Raw genomic sequence first — 19,168 nt, forward strand, 5'->3', positions numbered from 1 at the left:
ATTCTTTTTAGTTAAAAATAGCATCTTTACCTTTATAAATTGCACGTGCACACACACACATATATGGCTGATCTAATTGTGGATCATGATATCTCAATCCTAAACTTGGAAGTATCAAAAGGAAGCCAGAAATGCAAAATAAATAGCATTCATGTTCTAAAATTTGTCATATATCGACATACAGTAATTTGGATCAACCAACAAAGTATAGCTCATGTTGAGTGAGAGAACAAGTATTTCTGGTGCGTAAACTGTATCGATTGACAACAGCAAATTAGTTGAACAATTTCTGAGGAAACATGTATATGTCTGCAAGCAGATGCTAAATTTTTTTCTTCACCTGGAAATGCTCTTCACCATTTTAGAGGAAGGACCTTCCAGTCGAATGTGGTATTCAGAGGATTCTGCAACCTGAGAGCCTCAAAAGCTCAGAATTGAAAGAAACATCAATCACGATTTTTTTCGTACTTCCAGTGCCGATGCAGCTGATTCGACATGTTCAAGTAAGCAGACATAGATCTTTTGTTTCAACCGATCGATGGTCCCGAGTAATCCATCTGCTTCAGTGCCTGCATCTTTTCGAAGTTGATCTAACCAGGTACTTGCATCCTTGAGCTGTGAAAGTGTTACAGCAATCAGTTCATCAGATTCCTTGGAGTGCCCTCCGCTACGATCCTTCACACCCTTCTTCGTTCGAGACTCTGCATAGAAGCCACTGTTAAGAGCATTTTCCAAGAAACTCAAGAACCATGACCGTGATTCCTGTCGGAGATTGGCCCTTAGTTCTTGGATCTCCTTCAAGCCATCCCCTCTGGACCATGTTATCTTTTCATTTCCACAGGATGCCTCTGCAGGGTTTGGAGCATTTAGAACCCTTCTACTGTTAGGCAATGCAGTTTTCATAATCAGCTTCTCTCCTTCTTGAGCCAGTTGCTTGGGTATCCCAGTCAAGTTATCTTTCTCAATGGCTATGTTTGGCTGATCTAAGAGCTGATGTAGTGAAAAGAACTTTGCCAGAGAGACATGGAGCTTCTCCTCCATAGAAGACTTGCGTAGATCTGCAAATATGCTGAAAACCAGAAGCATGACTTTTTTAGCTCAGAAAAAGGGCAGGATGACAACAGACAGGAAGTGGAAAAAGGATCATCAAACTTGAATTAGTTCAATAATAGGCTATCCATTTCTCAATAGATGAATATCCTATCATTTGAAAATGTGAATTTATGTGAAACCATATAGCAGGTGATGCCCAAGGTTTCCTGGCCTCATTTATAGATTTCATTCGTTTAGTTTTTCTAATGAAATTAACTTAAATTAAGAAAACCACAAACGTGTTCCATTTGGAAATTTATAACACTCCATGCACAATCATTCATACCCACCATTTTTATTTGATTTCATCATTTAGCAGAATCCATAATATTTCATACAGAGGTTAGAACATTGAGGGGCTGCATATGCTCATGCAAATCTTTATAGGGGAGACAACCATAGTTATAGATCTAAGCATTAGAACCTTGTGTTGGATGATACAGAAGGAAGTTTTCAACTTTTATGATGGGACTGAAGTTATCATATCTGTTGCACATAACATGTAACCTTGCAATCAATACTCTTTTAAGTTCTTCTAGAAACATTTTTCCACGAGCGAGAAAGCTAACAGCATAGCAAGTTTGTGCTTAAATTAACAAGAATGCATCACTTACTTAAGTACAACATGAAAAACTAAGTAGAGATGGTTGTTCCATCAAAATCTAAGCTAAGAAATGTGCTTCACTAGGGTTGTGATAATTCATTCAGAATTTAGACCAAAAAATTAACCATTTTATCCCAATAATTGAGCTTGCCCAGCTAAGAGAGCCATCTGTGATTCCCCTAAACTTTAAAATACCCTGGATTTATCTACTGGGACAAAAACCTAAGTACTCATAGGAGAAACCACATTATCAGTTACAGAAGAATAAAACAATGATTAACAACAACCTCAGCTCCCTTGGGAAACCAGCATCAAGAGTATTTAAGATGGAAGATGCATAAAAAGTTTGATTGGCTCAAAGTTTTAATAACTGTGATAATATGAAGAAAAAAATATGACAAATATTTTCAATAACATACTCACCTAAGGCCTTTAACAAGAGCTGCAGCTGTAGCCGCTTCTCGTTGGGCCTCAGCTGCTACTAGAAAAGCTATTTCTTTTCTTTTAACCATTCCCTATTTAGAGAACAATTAAGAAGTAAGTGGAGGGTACACGCACATGATATAGAACTCATAGTGATAATGTAGAACAAAATATGTAGATCAAGCAACTTTAATTTCATGACAGAAAAACTTGATTACACTTGAGGAGAAATTGCAATGGAAATATCTAAGAGGCGAGACTGACACCAACAAAGAACCGAAGGAAAGATATACATGTACCAGGGCATTGAAGACAAGGGGTCTAGATGTGAGAATAAACAAACTTTTGCAAAAGATAGAAAAACAGATATCACTCATAAGAAATTGCTTTAAGAGAAAGATTTGTCCATGCTCTAAGTTTATCCCACTAGCATGTTGATAAGAGACTTCTATGTTTAAAATCCAGGGTGTCAACTACCTAAACATGGCATAAGAACAGTAAAAAAAGGTATGTTTTAGCATGATTTAACATAAATCTCCTTGTCTAACTGAACATTTAATGGTTGTTCAAACATTAAGAACAAAAGAAAATTAGATTGTCGATATGAGTTCCTTTTCATTTTTTGGACTTTCCAACTATCAAAATTTGCTAATTACTCATACATGTATTGATGGAAGAGTTCCTTGTCTTAGATTAGACTGCTTTCTTATAAACTTATATGCCAACTAGAACTCTCTGCAAGTGATTTATGATACTGTCAATTACCTTCCCAGGGTTGATTAGGCTGGCAGGAAGAGAGTCCCATGGGATGGCATCCGCAACTCTTCTTTTATTGCTGCTCAATGAAGAGGACATGGTGTTGGAAGATGACATCTTCTTTATAATAGGATTAGATTTGACAGACATGTTCTTCAGAGGTTTTGCATCATCTTTAAGGGTAGCAACATAATTTTCCTGCTTTTCATTGACTGTTTTGTTCTGAATACATGGAATTGTAGGTTTCGGCTGCAATACTAGCACCAAGAACAACCATCAATGATCTAAAGAGAAATTCTATATACTAATTTACACATTGAAACTTCACTGCTATAGAGATTGACTTGTCCATATTGAATAATGACACAGCTCTTTCATAAAGATAGATAATAGGGAGATTATGATTACTCTTGTGATACTAACAATGACTAGCTGTCATTCAGAGAGAGAAATTGAGAGAGAGAGAGAAAGAGAGAGAGAGATTAGCTGGGTAATGCCATGAGGATTTTCAGGGCCTGTCTATCTTTATCAGCTACTAGTAAGTCATGAGCATAATATAATAATAGATCTCTATATACTTTCATGTGAAGATGTGTTTGCTTGAATGCTTACCCTGACGTTTAGTCTCGTGCTTGACTCTGGAAGGAATAGTCTTCTTCTCTGGTTCAATAACACTACTATTTTCTTCAATTTTATCATTAATAGAATAAGATTCTGAACCAGAACTTTTCACATTACTCCTTAAAACACCTTGCATGTATCGAGAAGCAACCACATTCTTCTCTTCTTTGATGTCTACTCTATGTTTTGGGCTCTCTTTTTCCCCTTCAAATAATTCATATGACCTGGAAGTGTTCTTTAAATGATCGGCTGTATCTGAAGCGTCAGAAAATACCAACATATTCATTAGATCCTTTGGATTCCCAATGCACGGGTTCCTTCCAGGCACAGGTCGCACACCAACAAGGACTGGAACTGGGGTTCCAGCCTCAACTTTGTCAATGTAGATGAATTGCCCAAGTTGAAGCTTGTTCATTAAGATCAGGTCATTGTCATCTTTAGATAATGAAACATATGTCGAATGCGAAGAATCAGAGACCTTTATGAAGAAACCATGGTCTGGCCAAAGCTCTGAGCCAGTCAAAGCAGGCACAATGCTGATTACTTGAAGAAGAACTGACCGGTATTCTCCACATATTTTTATGTCAGTATTTAAGTTCTTGAGAAGCTTTATTAGTACCCCTGGAGTAAGAGATGCCATGTTCCTCCTCCCCTTCTAACCTTTAGATATGTCTGAACTCTGAAGTGACAACAACTGTGCAAAGAACAGAGAATAACATGAAACACACATTAAGTAATATCAAGGAAATAAAAGTGAAAATACATTCTTCAATTTTTTTTTTAAATCAAACAATCAATTATTGAAAGGAAACAGAATGTTTTGTATAGGAAATTAATAGTAAGAAATAACTTGCATAGAAGATAAAACTAGTTACATTACATATCAATGTGGTTAGAGCACACCACATAAAATTCAAGAGTTTGCTTTCTTCTAAAAAAATAATAACTAGAGCTTTATGACTCATTGTCAAACTTGCATCTCCTAAGATAATGGCAAGTTTCTAACCACAACAAATATAAACACAAGGAATTTTGTTAAAGCCTGCAAGATAAAGCATCAGATTGTGAATCATCAAATACTACTTACAATCAAACACCATCGGGTATAAATATGTGCTGCACTGATTCTCTACACAGATAAAGAATATTACTCTCGGATGACAATTTGTAAGTCATCAAACACCACTTACAAATCTGTCACAAGTACACCCAGGATCAACTTGTGCTCACTGAACCACTCCCATTATAATGTTTCACTATACTTTGTTTTGAGGTAGTTGTCTGCTATGGTTCCTCCTGTTTATATCATCAGAGTACAAAATAAATCCATAAGGGATGAGCATCAGATTGATTAAGGCTATTCTAATATTGTACAGCTGCATACAGATCTCATTCTTTTCCTATTTTATTCACCAAAGTCAACTAGTTATGTTCCACAAATCCAAAACTAAAAGAAGAATCATATTGATTTTCATAAAGAAACAGATGGCCTTGATATATTTTATGGGTCAACCCTTCTGTTTTTCTTTTTTAAAGAAACGAAACTAAATAATTTAAATCTCAAAACCTTATCCTCAAGTTGCAAAATGAGTTAGTTTTAGACCTATCAATATCTTTCAGTACTATTTAAACTAGTTCACAGAGAGAACAAGCTAGAGCATAAATTATTGAAAGGTGTACCATTCTCTTATCATACCAGTGTCTAATATTGGAAATGGTCCATAGAGAAAATTCAGCAGGTTTTTACTTGCTACAGGCATAATACCACTGATACAGATGTAAATCTTTCACTTGGTAGATCTGTATTGAAAGGTCTTCATGTTGGTATCATATACAACAGGAATATGAAAGGTAGTGCCCTTCTGGGTCAAAGAAAATACTAGTGGAACTTACCCCCAAAAAAATGTTTGTGAAAAGTTCAACTGCAGACGGAGAAGAAAAAAAGCAGAGCTCTATACTACCCACCTGAATTTGAAATCCAACTGCAGTAATGCATTTAGTCAAACATTTCGAGGGTAATCAGCAACCACAGATAATTGTTGAGATGCAAACATTGTTAAACCAAATATATAGACAATTCAAGGTCTGTTTCTTTTTTCTCTGCCCCATTTGATATTTATCTTTTAATAAACCATGTAGGCCATCTTGCCCACCATATAACCAAAATAAATGATAAATTGTTGCCAAAATGAGACTTTAGTGCCCTCTTGGACAATCGGTGAAATGCTTCAACACTAAATCAAATGAAAAAAATCACAAAGATGGCCTAAACTTTAAAGCCAGAGTAAGAAACAGCAAAGAGAATTCACAGCAAGGAGCATTTGAGCTTAAAAATACATTATATCTTCGCACGATTGATGTCAAACAGACTTATCCAAACACCAAGATGCAAAACTAAGAAGCGACTAGAACCAAATAAGAAGAACATGAATAGCCATTGGTTCTGAATTGTGGAAGATAATAGAACCCATTGGTTCTGAATTGAATGCAGGCATCTTTTCACTAAGGAGATTCATCCATCGACCAATCAACAGAAGCAAAATAACAAATTTGATCACGAAGCAAATAACTTACTGCAGATTCCTGCAAAACAACACATGCATGGGCAATTACAAGCATACACAGTTGAATTGTACGGACACATCTGTACAAAAGCATGATGGAAGTCCTGTACAATCAAACATTTAACGGCGGAAAAAAGGGAGAAAAAACAGATCTTGAATGCATCAACCATGATATCAATTGTAGCATTTAGTTTGAGATGAAGAAACAGAAGCAAAAGAACAAATACGAGCATGCACTCCTGCTTTATCACATGCATGGACAACTAAAACAGCAGAAATCTGAATCATACTGACTCATGCAGACCAAAACATAATGAATAGCTCCTGTGCAATCGAGAAAAGGAGAAGAAACAAGTCTTAGATGCGCACCTGCCAAGGAAGAACAGGGAGCAGGGAGCTTTTGGGGCTCTAACCCATGGAAGACCGCTTAAGAAAACAATTGGTACGCGACGCTTTGGCTCGCGCGGCAAGGGGAGTTCTCCCGTGCCTTTCAAGCGAGATTTGACCCCCGGACGAGGCCCATCTCACCATAAGCGGTGAGGCCACGAGGATGCGCAACATCTGCCGTGACGGAAGGTGGGAGATGAGGCGGTTGTGGAGTCCCCGTCGCCACGGAATCATTCAGGGCGGGTCTCTGTCTTGCTTTGCGGTGGGTGGGTTACTGCAGCTCAAAGATTTGGTGTGGGGTTGTCGTCATGAATGGTGGAAGGACGTGCTGCATTAATTGACTTCGTAATTTATTTGAGTTGATGGTGCTCCATTCTTCTCTATTGAGGATAAAAACCTGCAGTCACAGAAAGGATAAGACAGACGTAAGAAGGAAGAAGAGAGAACAGATCGCGTAATGGAGTGCACAACTACAGGCATCAAGTAGAATGCAGTTTAATGTATTCATTCCATTGATTAGACAAGATGGAAGCTTTCTCGGAAGTCCAAATGATCGAAGAGAAGACATAGTGGAAGAATGGAAGGCATATGTACAGGCGAAACAGGAATTCGATGCCTGTTTGGTTCAATGATGGAAAAGCCCAGGTAAATACTCCGATGAGGATCTACAAATTCTCTTCTTTTTCTCTCTAAAGACGATAGAATAGGTGATCGACACCGAAGAACGTAGGCAGGAGAAGGTATTAGAGAGCATACTTGTATCAGACCCCTCATCAGAACCATAATTTCAATGACGAGATGAGTAGCTCGGCCTTCGATCGATTAACCAGAACGATGCATCGATCACGGTCGATGGCCACGGGAGGTGTTCGGGGCCGCACCTGCTCCTGTACTCCGGCATCCACGCTGAGCCGTTCCTCGACCACCGGCCAAAGGTGTGCACCGAAGGTGTTCGGAGAAAGAACTCGAGCGCCAAAATAGGCTTGTTCATGGACTTACAATGAGGCCTACTTGGCGAAGAGTAACCCAAGAACTGTTTCTTGTAAAGAGACACACAACCTCCTAATATATGCACAGCATATATAGAACAACATATGAATGATTGGTCTCTGTGACAAGAATATATGAACCACAGAAAGGAAGAAACAGAAGAATAAGATAAAGAGCAAGCCTTCTCATTTGTACAAATCGATTGCTTACTACCATACTCTTGCTTGTTCCTGTTCAGACAAATTTTGGTAATATAAAGACATGCTACAACTGAAAAAAGAACACCTCGGTCGGCCATGCAATAGCCTAACAAATTCTACTCAACCAAATCTACAACAAAACAACAGATGACTGTGGTCGAGAACCCACGAACAAGAACTGAGATGGAAGGATACATACAACACACTAGAGCTGCAACATCGCATCTATTGGAAAATTGTAACAATATGTACCTAAGCCATATCGTGTCGTTACTTTGAGCTTCTAGGTAATCCAGTGTCACCTGGGCTTGGATTCCTTGCTCCGGAATGAAGACAGAGAGAAGAAAGAGCGTGGTGCTGCAAATAAATTAGGCACTATGTAAGAAGCCAATTCAAGATACAAAATATCTCACGGAAATACTCGGCAAATGTGAGGTCCAGAATCAGGATGCTGTTGTTACCTTTCAGGGAGCTTCCGGTTAGAGGATCCTCTCCCAGTTTGAAGTTTGAAGGAGGATTTGGAATGGTGCTGCGCAACAATTGAGCTGCATATAACAAACATATGCAATCTTAGCATAATAAGTTTCTAAATTCTATATATTATATATTCATGTCATGATTCACCAATTAGAAGAAAAGACAATGGATCAGGAGGTCATCAAAAGATATACAAAGTCACTCTATATTTTGTCCAACAAATACCTTCTTTGACGGAGTTATATGGTTAACTGCAAGGTTAAGAACACGTCTGAGTATCTTATTGACGTTTTACATCCTTGCAACAGCTCAAAGACCATCAGATTTTGTTTATATAATCTTTACCATTTAAACCAGCCATCCCATCACCTATTATTAGTGGCTGTTTCCTGAATTGAACCCTATCTTTGTTTTCTGATAATATGGCTCTCACAGTCGATGATCAAAATGAAAAAAAACTGCATGAAGCTGAAATTTTTTGTTATTCTGAGTTGGTTGCATCCAAGGCTAAACATTACATGATTGAAGACTTCCACATTTTGGTGACTACAAAAGAAAGCATTGGTCAGGCAAGTGAGGACTTCTGACAAGCCTGTGAAAAAGCAGAGCAATCATCTAGACAAGAACCTTATGGAATTCAAGCTTGATATAACAAGTCAATATCTGATGATGACTTTTTGGATAAGTTAATTAGTTCCCTTTTCATAGAAAAATTCCATGCCAGGTGGCTGCCACCACATGTAACAGGTAAGGCACAGTACATCATCGTATCAATGTGGATGTACTAACATTGAATAAAAGAAGAGACAAAGAAAGAGAAAGGAAAATTAGGATATGCAAAAAATATAATTTCCACTTAAGCACCAATGTTCTTGACCCTTAGCGACTAGCCAGCAGAAAAGGCATTCATAGGTCAAGCCTTCAGGGCAACCCATGAATTGGCAGGGCGAAATTGAGGTATCCATTGACCAAATCCTACTTTATATAAGTAATGGGTCACTTAGAGGATTCAACATATTCAACCGGTAAAACCAACCAAGGGGGTACTAATCAATAGAATTGGTATGTGCATTCCATGTTCAGACTCCATATCTGTGCAGTACGAACTGCCTGGCATGATACAGCAATACCACCATGCACCGAGCATAGAAGAAAAAAGGACTCATTAATTTAGGATACACTGAACTGCGGTAAAATACATGATCAGAGGAAGCAACATTTATGAAAGGAATAACAGAATCCCATTTGTCAAAAATGGTGAAGAAGTTATACAAGAGGAAAAGAATGCTACCTTGTTCAGGAAAGATTTCTCCTTCATTGAACCCATCATTTGGAAGTGAGTACCCCATTCTCGACTTCCTCAAATCATCTGTTGGTCGTGTTGCCAAATCACGACCTTCTTCTGTGTCGTCATCACCTTCTGAAGCTGTTGAAGCAGACACCCAGTCATTTACTAGAGACTCTACACCCTTACTCTTCCTTCCAAATTTCAATAATCGCTTAAAACCTTTTGTGACATCCTTGCGTGATTGTTGGGATGCATTAGCAACAATCATAGGCATCTGAGCACTTCCCCATTTCTTCCTCATTCGAGCAGCATCTGCCTCTATCATTTGGTTCAGAGGGTGTAAATTCCAGGATGCCGGACTACCTGCAGGTGAATCTACAGATATTGCCTCATGAACACAAGAAAATGAATGGTGGTGTTGTGAGTTCCATGATCGAGGGCTTTCTCCTGGTGACTCTTGTGCGTTGCCTACAGAAGTTTCGAACTTTGGAGAAGCAGTAGCTGTATCATAATCTGCTTGGGATAGGAACCTTTGAACATCACCATTTTCTGAGACAAAATCATCAGAATTTTCATATTCTACACTCTGTCTTGGCTTTTCACTATCTGAGTCAACAGGAAAATCAGCAACCTTAGGATCTCCTTCGACAGACGATCTCTCCAATACATGTTTATCCAGGTCAAGCGAATCCGTTTGCTGAATTTTGCCTTCAAAATGCTCTCCATCCTTGTTTACCTCAGAAATCATAGAGGCTTTAGGTTTAGCTACATTAGCTCCAAAATCAGAACCTGTACCTTTCCCTTTCCTTAAGAATGGTTTAAACTCCCCACTCTTCTGGATTTTATTGATAAAAGCAGAATCTGTTTGTGCCCTAGAAAACCCAAAGGATGTGAGATCAAGGCTATCAGAATTGACAGGAGAAAGGTCCTTGAATTCAACAGGAATAGGTGTACTCTTTCTCATTGACTGAGACATTCGTGGCTTGGCTTCCTTAACAAGGTTAGTCTCTTCAATGATGCTCTTGCTTCTAGAAAGGACTTTTGCCTTCTCTCGTGTGTTTACCCTATTAACTGCTGCTGATGGCTTTGCATTCTCCTTTCTGAAGTCAGAGAAGTTGGGAAGTGATTCAGCAAGAGGATTTTCAGTTTGAGACCTGTGTTTTGTGGAAACAGATTTGGCAGACTTTCCAGAAGGCTTTTGAGCTGAAGCTACTGATGTCCGAAGTGTGGAAGAAGGCAAAGTTCTTGCAGGGAGAAGTTTAATGGAGTTAGCACTTCTAGAAGAATAATCATCAAATGGACCATTGTATGATGCATCTTGGCCTTGACCAACTTGTTCATACAATTCTTCCAGGTCATCCTCCTCTTCCTGAGCAGAGCCGACAGCCTGTTACCAGAAGCACAACTTTTGTTTAGCCAAAAACTATTGTAGAAAAATTAGATCACCTGTACAATATGTTTAAAGGAAATACAACTGATTGATCAGCAGATTATCAACAGCTACAAGCAAGTAAAAGAAGAGTCGAAGATATTTTGCTACAGAATAAAGAGAGATCACAAATATTCCAAAGAAAATGCATATTCAGTTACTGTTATACATGTTATAATGATTTTAAAAATATGAACCACATATTTGATTGGTGCCAAACAGTGAAAATAGAACCTAAAGAATTCACTATAAATTCAGTGTGATCAGACAAGCTATGATGTCCTTCCCTTTTTTTTCCTTGACTGCTAATTTCAGCCCTCTCTAGTCTTGAATAGACAAAAAAGGCAGCACATCAGGAGGTTTGTACCAATGCAGAGAGCTAGGGCCAATGTGTTCTGCAATTATATTTGGTCTAGAACAGACATAACCATAGTAAGAATTTTGGTCAGACATATATCTCACAACATGAACTCAACTAGTTACATAAAGTTAGCATGTAATTGAAGAGAAACAGACATGAAAATTGAAAATTGAAAATTGAAAATTCTTGAGCTCATTGAGTATTCCGAAATTGCAGTCAGGATTTACTCCAGATCTAAGGATGTCATTTCTATAATCTGGAGACTAATTAATATGCAGTTATACTATGACAACCCTAGATGAAATTTACGCACAAACATTAAAAATAAAAGATTGTTACAAGGACAATTTATATCACCACCTGGTTTTTGCTTCTTAATGTCGAGCTATTGCTAAAAGATCTCAGATTTTCTGCAAGACGATGAGTGTATTTTGAACCCTGTCTATCAGCAGATCTGGAGTATCTGGAATTCATCTCAGCCTGACTACGTTCCAGACTGTCTCGCATTGCCTTCATTTTTGCTTCCTTCTGAGCGCTTTTTGTTCCCCACTCTTCTAATAGCTTTGCATCCCGCTTCTGCATGTATTTATAATAAAACTTTCCTCTAGAATCATCTGATGGACTGAGAGTTTCAAGATTTTGGCTTATGCTACTAGCATACTCCTTATTGCCTACCTTCTCCAGGAAATTGGCATCAAAGTCTACCTTACTGTTAGAAGTCTCCCTCATAAGTGTTTTCTCTGGCAAGTGATCAGGAAGGACCACTGTGTGTCTTTTCTCCATTACCATGGGAACATGATCCTCCTGGACATCCACTGGTCTGCTTCTTCGAGAGGAAGTTGTCTGCTCACTGAGAGTTCTGAGCTTATGTGCAGCGAAAAGCTTTTCCAACTCATTAGCCTTCATCCATAATTCATCATTTAACTCTTGGTTTCCTTTCAATGGCATCATAACCTGAACCTGCTCCATCCATTGTGCAAAAGGTGGTTCAACTACCTCCAGTTTTTCCTTAGCAATCTCTAAAGGAAAGGCAAGCGGTTGATTTATTTCATGACGTCTTCTTTCATCCACACTTCTCTCAGTAACAGATGGTTGTTGACGCCAATTTAAACCCTGGTACTTGGCATCTTCTTTTGTTGTTGCACGAGAGGTACCAGCATTTCTTCCCCCTGTTTCTTCCACTCTTACAGGAAAAGTTTTCCTCTGAGATTGAGAATTCTGTAGATCACTCTCTGAAGGAAAATCCGATGAAACTTTGAACTGAGAATCTGATGGATCTTTTGCTTTCACTTCTTTCACTTCAGCATCTGTTTTTCTCCCAAATTTTCGAAATCGGTTAACTAGCCTTGCTTGGTCCTTCACCCCATTACCATCTGCTTGCAAAGGAACCCCTCTTTTTGGGGGCGGCAGAATTTCTTGATCTGTCCAACTAACCTTCTCACTAGCAGTTGATAGAGCTTGTGATATTTCTGGCGAAGCTGCTTGGTCTTCCATTTGCACATGTTTTTCTTCCTTTGATTGGATAACACAGGCTGCATGATCTTTCAGGTCAGCATTGTTGCTAGTTTCTGGAAAGCCTATTTGGTGGGTCCTAGAAGCATCTTGATCACCCAGTCCACAGTAATCCACCCTGCTCACAGAAGCACTCATATGATGCTTGCCCTGCTCCTCCTCCAAGTCTGGTCCGACTTTAGTTACAGTGAACTTGACATCCTCATCCTTTAGACAATCTCTACTGCCAAAAAATCCTCTGCACTCGGACTGTAAGGAAGAAGAAGTATCTGTTGTTCTTTCTTTAAGATCCAACCGGCATTGTGATGTTGCAGTATCCTTCAACCCAAGTGTCTCGGTCTCTTCAGTTTTATTTTTTGATGGAAGCTGTAAATTGCCAGTTGCAGGAGTTCCAACAGCACCTCCACTTTCTTTCTGGCCATTAACACTATTACTATTACTGCTGTTGTCGATGCTCATGTCACTAGCACCACTCCACCTTCTCAACACTGATTTCTCTGAAACATCAGAAGGGAGCCTCCTATGCTCCCCTCTACCTGCTACTACCCTATTAACAACACCTGCAGTGTTGATATTTTTAGAACTTGCAGACTGTTCTTTTTGTTTGTTCTCAAAGAGGTTGATCCGGTCCTGCACACTAAGCCGCCTAAAACTCCCTCCTACATCCAGCTGAGCTGGCTCATTAGATGATGAAGCAGAAGGAAGAGGCTCCTCCGACACTGCCCTCCGCCATTGGATGGGCTTGGCCTGTTGAGATGTGCCTGATAACTCTGTTGTATTCAGCCGTGATGGTTGTCTTATGTTGGACTTGTGAAGCTGGATATCACCACCATCAGGTGGTGTAGGAGCACCATCATTTTCAAACTCTGGCTCATCTATTGACATGTCTGAGCTTGAGGATGATCGAGTATTCACATCAGCAAAGCTTTTCAAATGTAAAGGCATAGACTGCAACTGCTGCTGGCTCGTAAGCTCAGGGTGACTTTGGCAAAGCACGATGAATTTATTGCATGCATCACTGTTGCCAACACCACAAGTTTGGAAGTTATTATCAATATCAACATCATTGTAAATTCAGAAAACATTAGTCGATATGAGAAAAACAAGAAATCAACAGCAAACACAGACAAGAAAGAAAAATAAATTGGATATGCAATCTCAGTATCCTGTTTATCATGATTAAAAAATATGAATGTTTTCAGCTAAAATGCATATGACTAAAATAGACCACACAGAGTATTTCCTCAACATCACAATAGAAAAAACCCCTCAACTACCATGATGAATCTCAGTGCCACAGATAAAGTGCTTCAATAATTGGATGCAAGGTGTTTCCACATTGTGGTTAAAAATCGAGATTAAAATTTTCACTATGTTCGCAAATAATTATCAAAATACCCAAACATCTAGGGAAGTTAAAGTCAAACAACACCTTTTACCCAAATTATAAGGCCTAGAAAATCTTAATTGGCAGTAGAACTACGGTACATCAACACAAATTTAGACCAAGGACTATTAACCAATTTTTGTCTCCCTCAACTGCTACATCTGGTAAAAAGATCAATTTTTCATTGTTTGGCTGTATAAATAATATATCGGATTTAGAGATCCAAAACTTACTTTAGGCGATTTGCACCAAAATATTCTGCAAAGAGAAGAAGCTCAGAGACATTGTCAATGGAAAAACCAGCAGAAAATGCCCGAGCACAAGCTGTGGCCAGATCTTGCTTAAGAGTGTCAAGCCTTACATCAATCGCTCTCAGAAGCTCCTTCCTGCAAAGGAAACCATAAATGACATACTACTAGCTGAAGAAACAGGAAGTAATTTTATCACTAGTCTTTTACTTTTTCAACTTCAACTAATTGTCAGACTTGGAGCCTTTGGCAAATGCATACAGGAAATTCAGTGAACTTGGCAGATTATTTTCATATTTACAGGCACAGAAATACTCCCAATTACAAACAGTGGAATTGATTGATGACAATGTCTACTGGATGTCCAAAAGAAATCAAATTGCAGGTTTAAGAAAAAACAGAAAGATATCTCAGAATCACGGTTTTTATGGATCCACATGGCATGATATCCTGCAGTAAAGTATACGATACAAATGTGTAAGATATAACTAGTTAACTACAACCCAATCTAGTTATTGTATCAGCTCAACTTGATTTTCTTACTTCTTAACAGCCAGGTGTGCATACTGATCATGGGCAACATGAAGGTAAGTTTGCCAAATCAGATATGATGCATCTAAAAGAACTACTTTTGGCCCTAGAGTTGAGCAGGTTTAATCTCATCATAAGAGCAATCATGCATAATTTTATTGCTAGTAGTAAGGTCTACAGTAGAATTCAGTTCTATTATGTTACTTCCTGGAAAATGTACAACTATGAGAAATAATTAATCCCCTGTAAATATCCTCTATTTAATTTCTCAATACAAAGAATCATATACTTGCTGTGTTGAACATTTTCTTTGCTATAAATTCTTATTTCATTATTAGGCTTCAGATGCAGTGAGCAGAAGAGTTTATTATAAATCAAGTGTTAGGTTAAATCAGAGAGGTGAAACTTGGGAATGAAATCGGTTTGCAGGAATTGTCCAATCACAAACTGGAGGTAATTCACTTGTAAATGAGGATTAAAAGTAAGGACAACATCTGAAGTTCCATAATTTCTGACCTAAAAAAAATTTGATAGAAGCCTAATGGAAGAGTAAATGCAAAGGTATACAAAACAATTTACAATGTTATCAGTTCCTATCAAAGTCAGAATCACCTTCATTGAAGTGTTTGCAATCTCCATATTTTCTGACATCCCAAGTCCTACTAGGCCTTCAAATGTACTGTGACCTACATATGTTCAATGATTCCAATTGTCCTGATTACATTCAGCTAAGCTTACTTTTTATTTGTCAATCACTGAACCTGCAGTTTGCAGTCCAACTTATAATGCATCCATGCCACAATGATGTCAGCTTTACTGGGCACACTCTTCTACTCCCAGCTGTCCTCATTGTTAACTGTTAGGATTCCCCCCAACATTAACTTATCAGAAGAAAGCCTTTCCTAACAAATATATGTTTCTTAAAACCATATAATAATAACAAGGAGAAGAATCTTCATCATTATCCTTCAATTTCGTTTTCCCCTCCTTCCACTATTTCTAACTTCCTCTCTGTCTGTATATCTTAGCGCTCTGCTCGTTGCTATATGATGATTAACCACACCAACCAACAGGTTGAAATCCAGGTGCTATAGGCCTAATTTGACAAGCCCACAGTCAGCCAAGCAGTCCATAGAGAAAGAATAAAGACTAGCAACAAGATAGCTTGAGGATAAGACTAGATACTTGAATTAATAAAAGCCAAAGATTAAGATATTAAAAGAAAATACTACTGTGCTCAACAGTAGCAGGGAGTTTTTGGGGAAAAAAAATAAAGTAAAATAGGATTCCTTAAGATAAAGATAGGTAATAGGGAGGCAATCAGCACCCACCTGAGTACAGGTGCAAATTTGTAAACTGGTCAGTTGTACATGTCATACACACTAATATGTCAGAGAGAAGTCCCCTTGTCTAATTTAAAGAAACAACTTATTAGAAATTTCAAGTTTAAAGGTGATACTATGCCCATGTAGACCTAGTTAAGTAATAATTCCAAGAATAATCATACTGAAGTTAAATGGCATAATCAAATAAAAATATTAACCACTTATTTCTTTCATGATTTGCATTTTTAATTTTTTTTCTAAAATTATAAGAGCAAAATTAGCAGGCAAGTTATTCTGGGATTGCATTATTGATTTGATTGTTTGTTTATGGTCCATCTCTAAGTTAAAGAGAATGGTACTTCAAATAAGAATTCATGTTGCCATTGCCACAACAAATAATAAATTTCATCCTTGTTTGTTCAAGTAAGCAAGAAGAAGATAATGTTACTTTGTTATATCTGTAGCTGCTACAGTATTTGTATCGCCTTCACCTGAATAGAAAACCAAAAAATTTGCATTAACAAGAGATGCAACTGATACAGAAGTTATAAATCAAATAAAAACAAGAACACCAAAGGCATGCTCATGGATTACAAATGTCTACGAGATTCTGATTGGCATCATAAAACGATTAGGTACTTAAAACTGGGAAAACATAAGTTTCTAATGTATAGAGGACCATCACACTTAGCATGCATTATGTACATAAAATTGATGCTACTTTTTCTCCTAACCTACAGTCATCAAGATGATTTGGCAAGGTTAGCCCACACAATTTGAGAATTTGAGATAACAAAGTGAAAAAAGAATATATAATTATTTAAAGGATTTAAAGCTTAATTGGACAGTGCAAATGTATACAAGTCATCCACAGTAATAAAAATTAGTCTCCAGCTATCTGCAGGATAAATGGCATATAAAATGCTGCACATATCCAAGACACACCAAACTCAATAGGGTTATTTGTGGATGTCATAGAAGAGGACCACTTTTTTTAACGATTCCACTAGATGCAAGTACATACAGTAAGAAGGCTCTCTAACGATACATTATCTCATCAAGAAACGAAAGTGGTATCTGAGATAACAACCATATGGAAAAACCAGATATACCTAATGTGCCAGAAAGCATATCTCCTGCACCCTGGATTAAAAAGTAGTGCATTTTCAGACAATAGTGAAACAAAGTTAATTCAGATTCCAAATAAATATGTTCTGCAATTAAGTGCATTTATCACCTGTGAATATATTCTCCTAGCCCCTTCCAACTGTGACATCTCCGCATCATATGTATTGGCTGATTCCAGCACCTCAGGTGTACTAACAAACCGAACAAACCTGCGGCCAATACTTATTCTTAATGAAAATTGAACATAAGCTCTTTTTCAATCAATTAATAGTTCATGGAGTATGCTACATCATAAATGATAAAAAATGGTCTAAAGACTCCAAATTGAGGTGCAGAGGTCGCAGCATATCTCAATCCAACCTTTCAAGAGTTCCTTTGTTGAACCATGAGCCATCATTCCTCGATCTATCAACCTCAAGCTTTATTGACTTGCCCGCCCGTGCGACCTGTGCTTCTGCAACCTTCAAATGTGTGACAAACGGCTTCAAGAAACCAGATGCAATCTTCTCCGTTTTCCCATTTCCCGATACAAACAATTCACACCTGCAAAAGGTGATATTTGTTTTCCTTTCAATATTATTGCCAAAAAAATGGAACCTCGAAACCATCTTGAAGGAGCATTCTCACCGTGACCGCCTTGGCGAGAGCTCAAACAAAGCGCAATCGAGAGAAGCGTCGGAATTCATCATTCGACACAGCAAAGTGGCTCCTTTATCAGTTCAGTGGCAACTCCACTCCTCCACGATCCAAAATCCCCGAACACTCAAACCCTGCAAGATTTCAAACAGGCGACCTCTTCACCCAACCCCATCGTGCGCCGATCTAAGTAATAAAAATCGCATCTTGTACACACGTCAAGATAGGAAGAGTAACTCAGATCTACCAGATCAAACCAACCACCAGATGATCCACCTCGAAGTCAAAGGCCCAGACAGAAAACAAACGCCCCCACAAGGACTCCCGCAGATTCGACAGATTCGCCACGGGCGCCGGCAATGCGGGGGCATCGAGCGCCGGTTGAGGCCACGAAGCCCCCGATGGCCCGGTCGAGGTCTTCAAGCCGCGGGGAGGTGAGGCATCGGCTCTAGGATCTCATCAAAAACGCACCTTGGCGGCGCCTCCACGGATCCCCGGTCTCGATCTGGGATCCGGGCAAAAAGAGACCGAAGTGGGTGCCAATAGGAGCGATGCAGGAGACTTCCGAGTCCGAACGTAGTGTCACGAAATGGTCGAAGGTGGCGTTTGCAGTACTCGTCACGCTCTATATCTCGTCTTCCTCGGATGGATAGAGAGAAGAGAGCTTGAGGGAAGAGAAAGAGAGCTTGAGGAGAAGACAGAAGAAGAGAGAAGAGGCTGATATGTTTTGAGAGCGTGTTCTGTGGGGCTTTAAGACAGCTTTTAGCGGCGCTTGATGGAAACATGAACTGCCTATTATACCCCTCACTGGAGTAGGAAATAACATGAAATTGATATTTGTGTCAGTTTCAAAAATGTTTTATTCTACTTCAATCCACCAATAAAAAAAATTCCATATGATGTTTTGATTCAATTTAAATTTTTAATATTATTGGTATACATAAAATAATTTTTTTATTATTTTAATAAAATTACATCTATATATTTTTTATATATATCAGAAGGTATAGAGGAAGAAAAAAACAAATAAAACTCTGAAAGGAAAAAAAGAGTGTTAAAATGATAAATGATTTATTATTTTTAATATAAAATAAATAGTCCTATTTTATAGAGGAACATTTTTGAACATCAAACTTCTCTTTTGGGTTATTGTAGCTAATTCTACATCAATTTAGGTGATGAGTGATAGCATTGCCTACTTAAAATGAT

The 19,168-nt window shown here is 38.4% G+C and overlaps 2 protein-coding genes across 6 annotated transcripts; both read right to left on the bottom strand.

The window, feature by feature from the left end:
- Nucleotides 1-132: 132 nt before the first annotated feature.
- Nucleotides 133-7,458, bottom strand: LOC135629063 (uncharacterized). 4 transcript variants are annotated; one of them, XM_065136212.1, is made up of 7 exons: nucleotides 7,204-7,458; nucleotides 6,430-6,844; nucleotides 4,687-4,792; nucleotides 3,488-4,190; nucleotides 2,885-3,132; nucleotides 2,120-2,211; nucleotides 133-1,069 (listed from the first exon to the last, which is right to left on the bottom strand). In XM_065136212.1, the coding sequence occupies exons 4-7, from the start codon at nucleotides 4,134-4,136 to the stop codon at nucleotides 451-453; spliced, it is 1,608 nt and encodes a 535-aa protein (XP_064992284.1). In that variant the 5' UTR covers nucleotides 4,137-4,190; nucleotides 4,687-4,792; nucleotides 6,430-6,844; nucleotides 7,204-7,458; the 3' UTR covers nucleotides 133-450. The 4 variants fall into 4 exon arrangements, with proteins under 4 accessions (XP_064992284.1, XP_064992283.1, XP_064992285.1 ...); XM_065136211.1 differs by having other exon boundaries at nucleotides 4,584-4,792; XM_065136213.1 differs by lacking the exon at nucleotides 4,687-4,792 and adding an exon at nucleotides 6,071-6,079.
- A 143-nt stretch (nucleotides 7,459-7,601) lies between these two features.
- Nucleotides 7,602-18,675, bottom strand: LOC103991246 (uncharacterized). 2 transcript variants are annotated; one of them, XM_009410634.3, is made up of 11 exons: nucleotides 18,207-18,675; nucleotides 17,951-18,093; nucleotides 17,684-17,866; nucleotides 17,433-17,532; nucleotides 17,308-17,338; nucleotides 16,644-16,686; nucleotides 14,325-14,477; nucleotides 11,553-13,722; nucleotides 9,406-10,789; nucleotides 8,099-8,182; nucleotides 7,602-7,994 (listed from the first exon to the last, which is right to left on the bottom strand). In XM_009410634.3, the coding sequence occupies exons 2-11, from the start codon at nucleotides 18,010-18,012 to the stop codon at nucleotides 7,936-7,938; spliced, it is 4,269 nt and encodes a 1,422-aa protein (XP_009408909.2). In that variant the 5' UTR covers nucleotides 18,013-18,093; nucleotides 18,207-18,675; the 3' UTR covers nucleotides 7,602-7,935. The 2 variants fall into 2 exon arrangements, with proteins under 2 accessions (XP_009408909.2, XP_064992281.1); XM_065136209.1 differs by having other exon boundaries at nucleotides 18,177-18,675.
- Between the last annotated feature and the right edge of the window lie 493 nt (nucleotides 18,676-19,168).

The sequence above is a fragment of the Musa acuminata genome, chromosome BXJ3-1 (assembly GCF_036884655.1).
Source record: "Musa acuminata AAA Group cultivar baxijiao chromosome BXJ3-1, Cavendish_Baxijiao_AAA, whole genome shotgun sequence".
NCBI classification, from domain to species: Eukaryota; Viridiplantae; Streptophyta; class Magnoliopsida; order Zingiberales; family Musaceae; genus Musa; species Musa acuminata.

Coding starts and splice junctions, on each gene's coding strand:
- LOC135629063 (XM_065136210.1), bottom strand. CDS start 4,136: ATGGCATCTCTTACTCCAGGGGTACTAATAAAGCTTCTCAAGAACTTA. Junction 3,133..3,487: donor GCACGAGACTAAACGTCAGG/GTAAGCATTCAA, acceptor TCTTGGTGCTAG/TATTGCAGCCGAAACCTACA. Junction 2,212..2,884: donor GCCTAATCAACCCTGGGAAG/GTAATTGACAGT, acceptor TTCTCTAAATAG/GGAATGGTTAAAAGAAAAGA.
- LOC103991246 (XM_009410634.3), bottom strand. CDS start 18,012: ATGATGAATTCCGACGCTTCTCTCGATTGCGCTTTGTTTGAGCTCTCG. Junction 16,687..17,307: donor TATGCTTTCTGGCACATTAG/GTATATCTGGTT, acceptor TTTTCTATTCAG/GTGAAGGCGATACAAATACT. Junction 14,478..16,643: donor GCAGCTACAGATATAACAAA/GTAACATTATCT, acceptor TTTCCTTTGCAG/GAAGGAGCTTCTGAGAGCGA.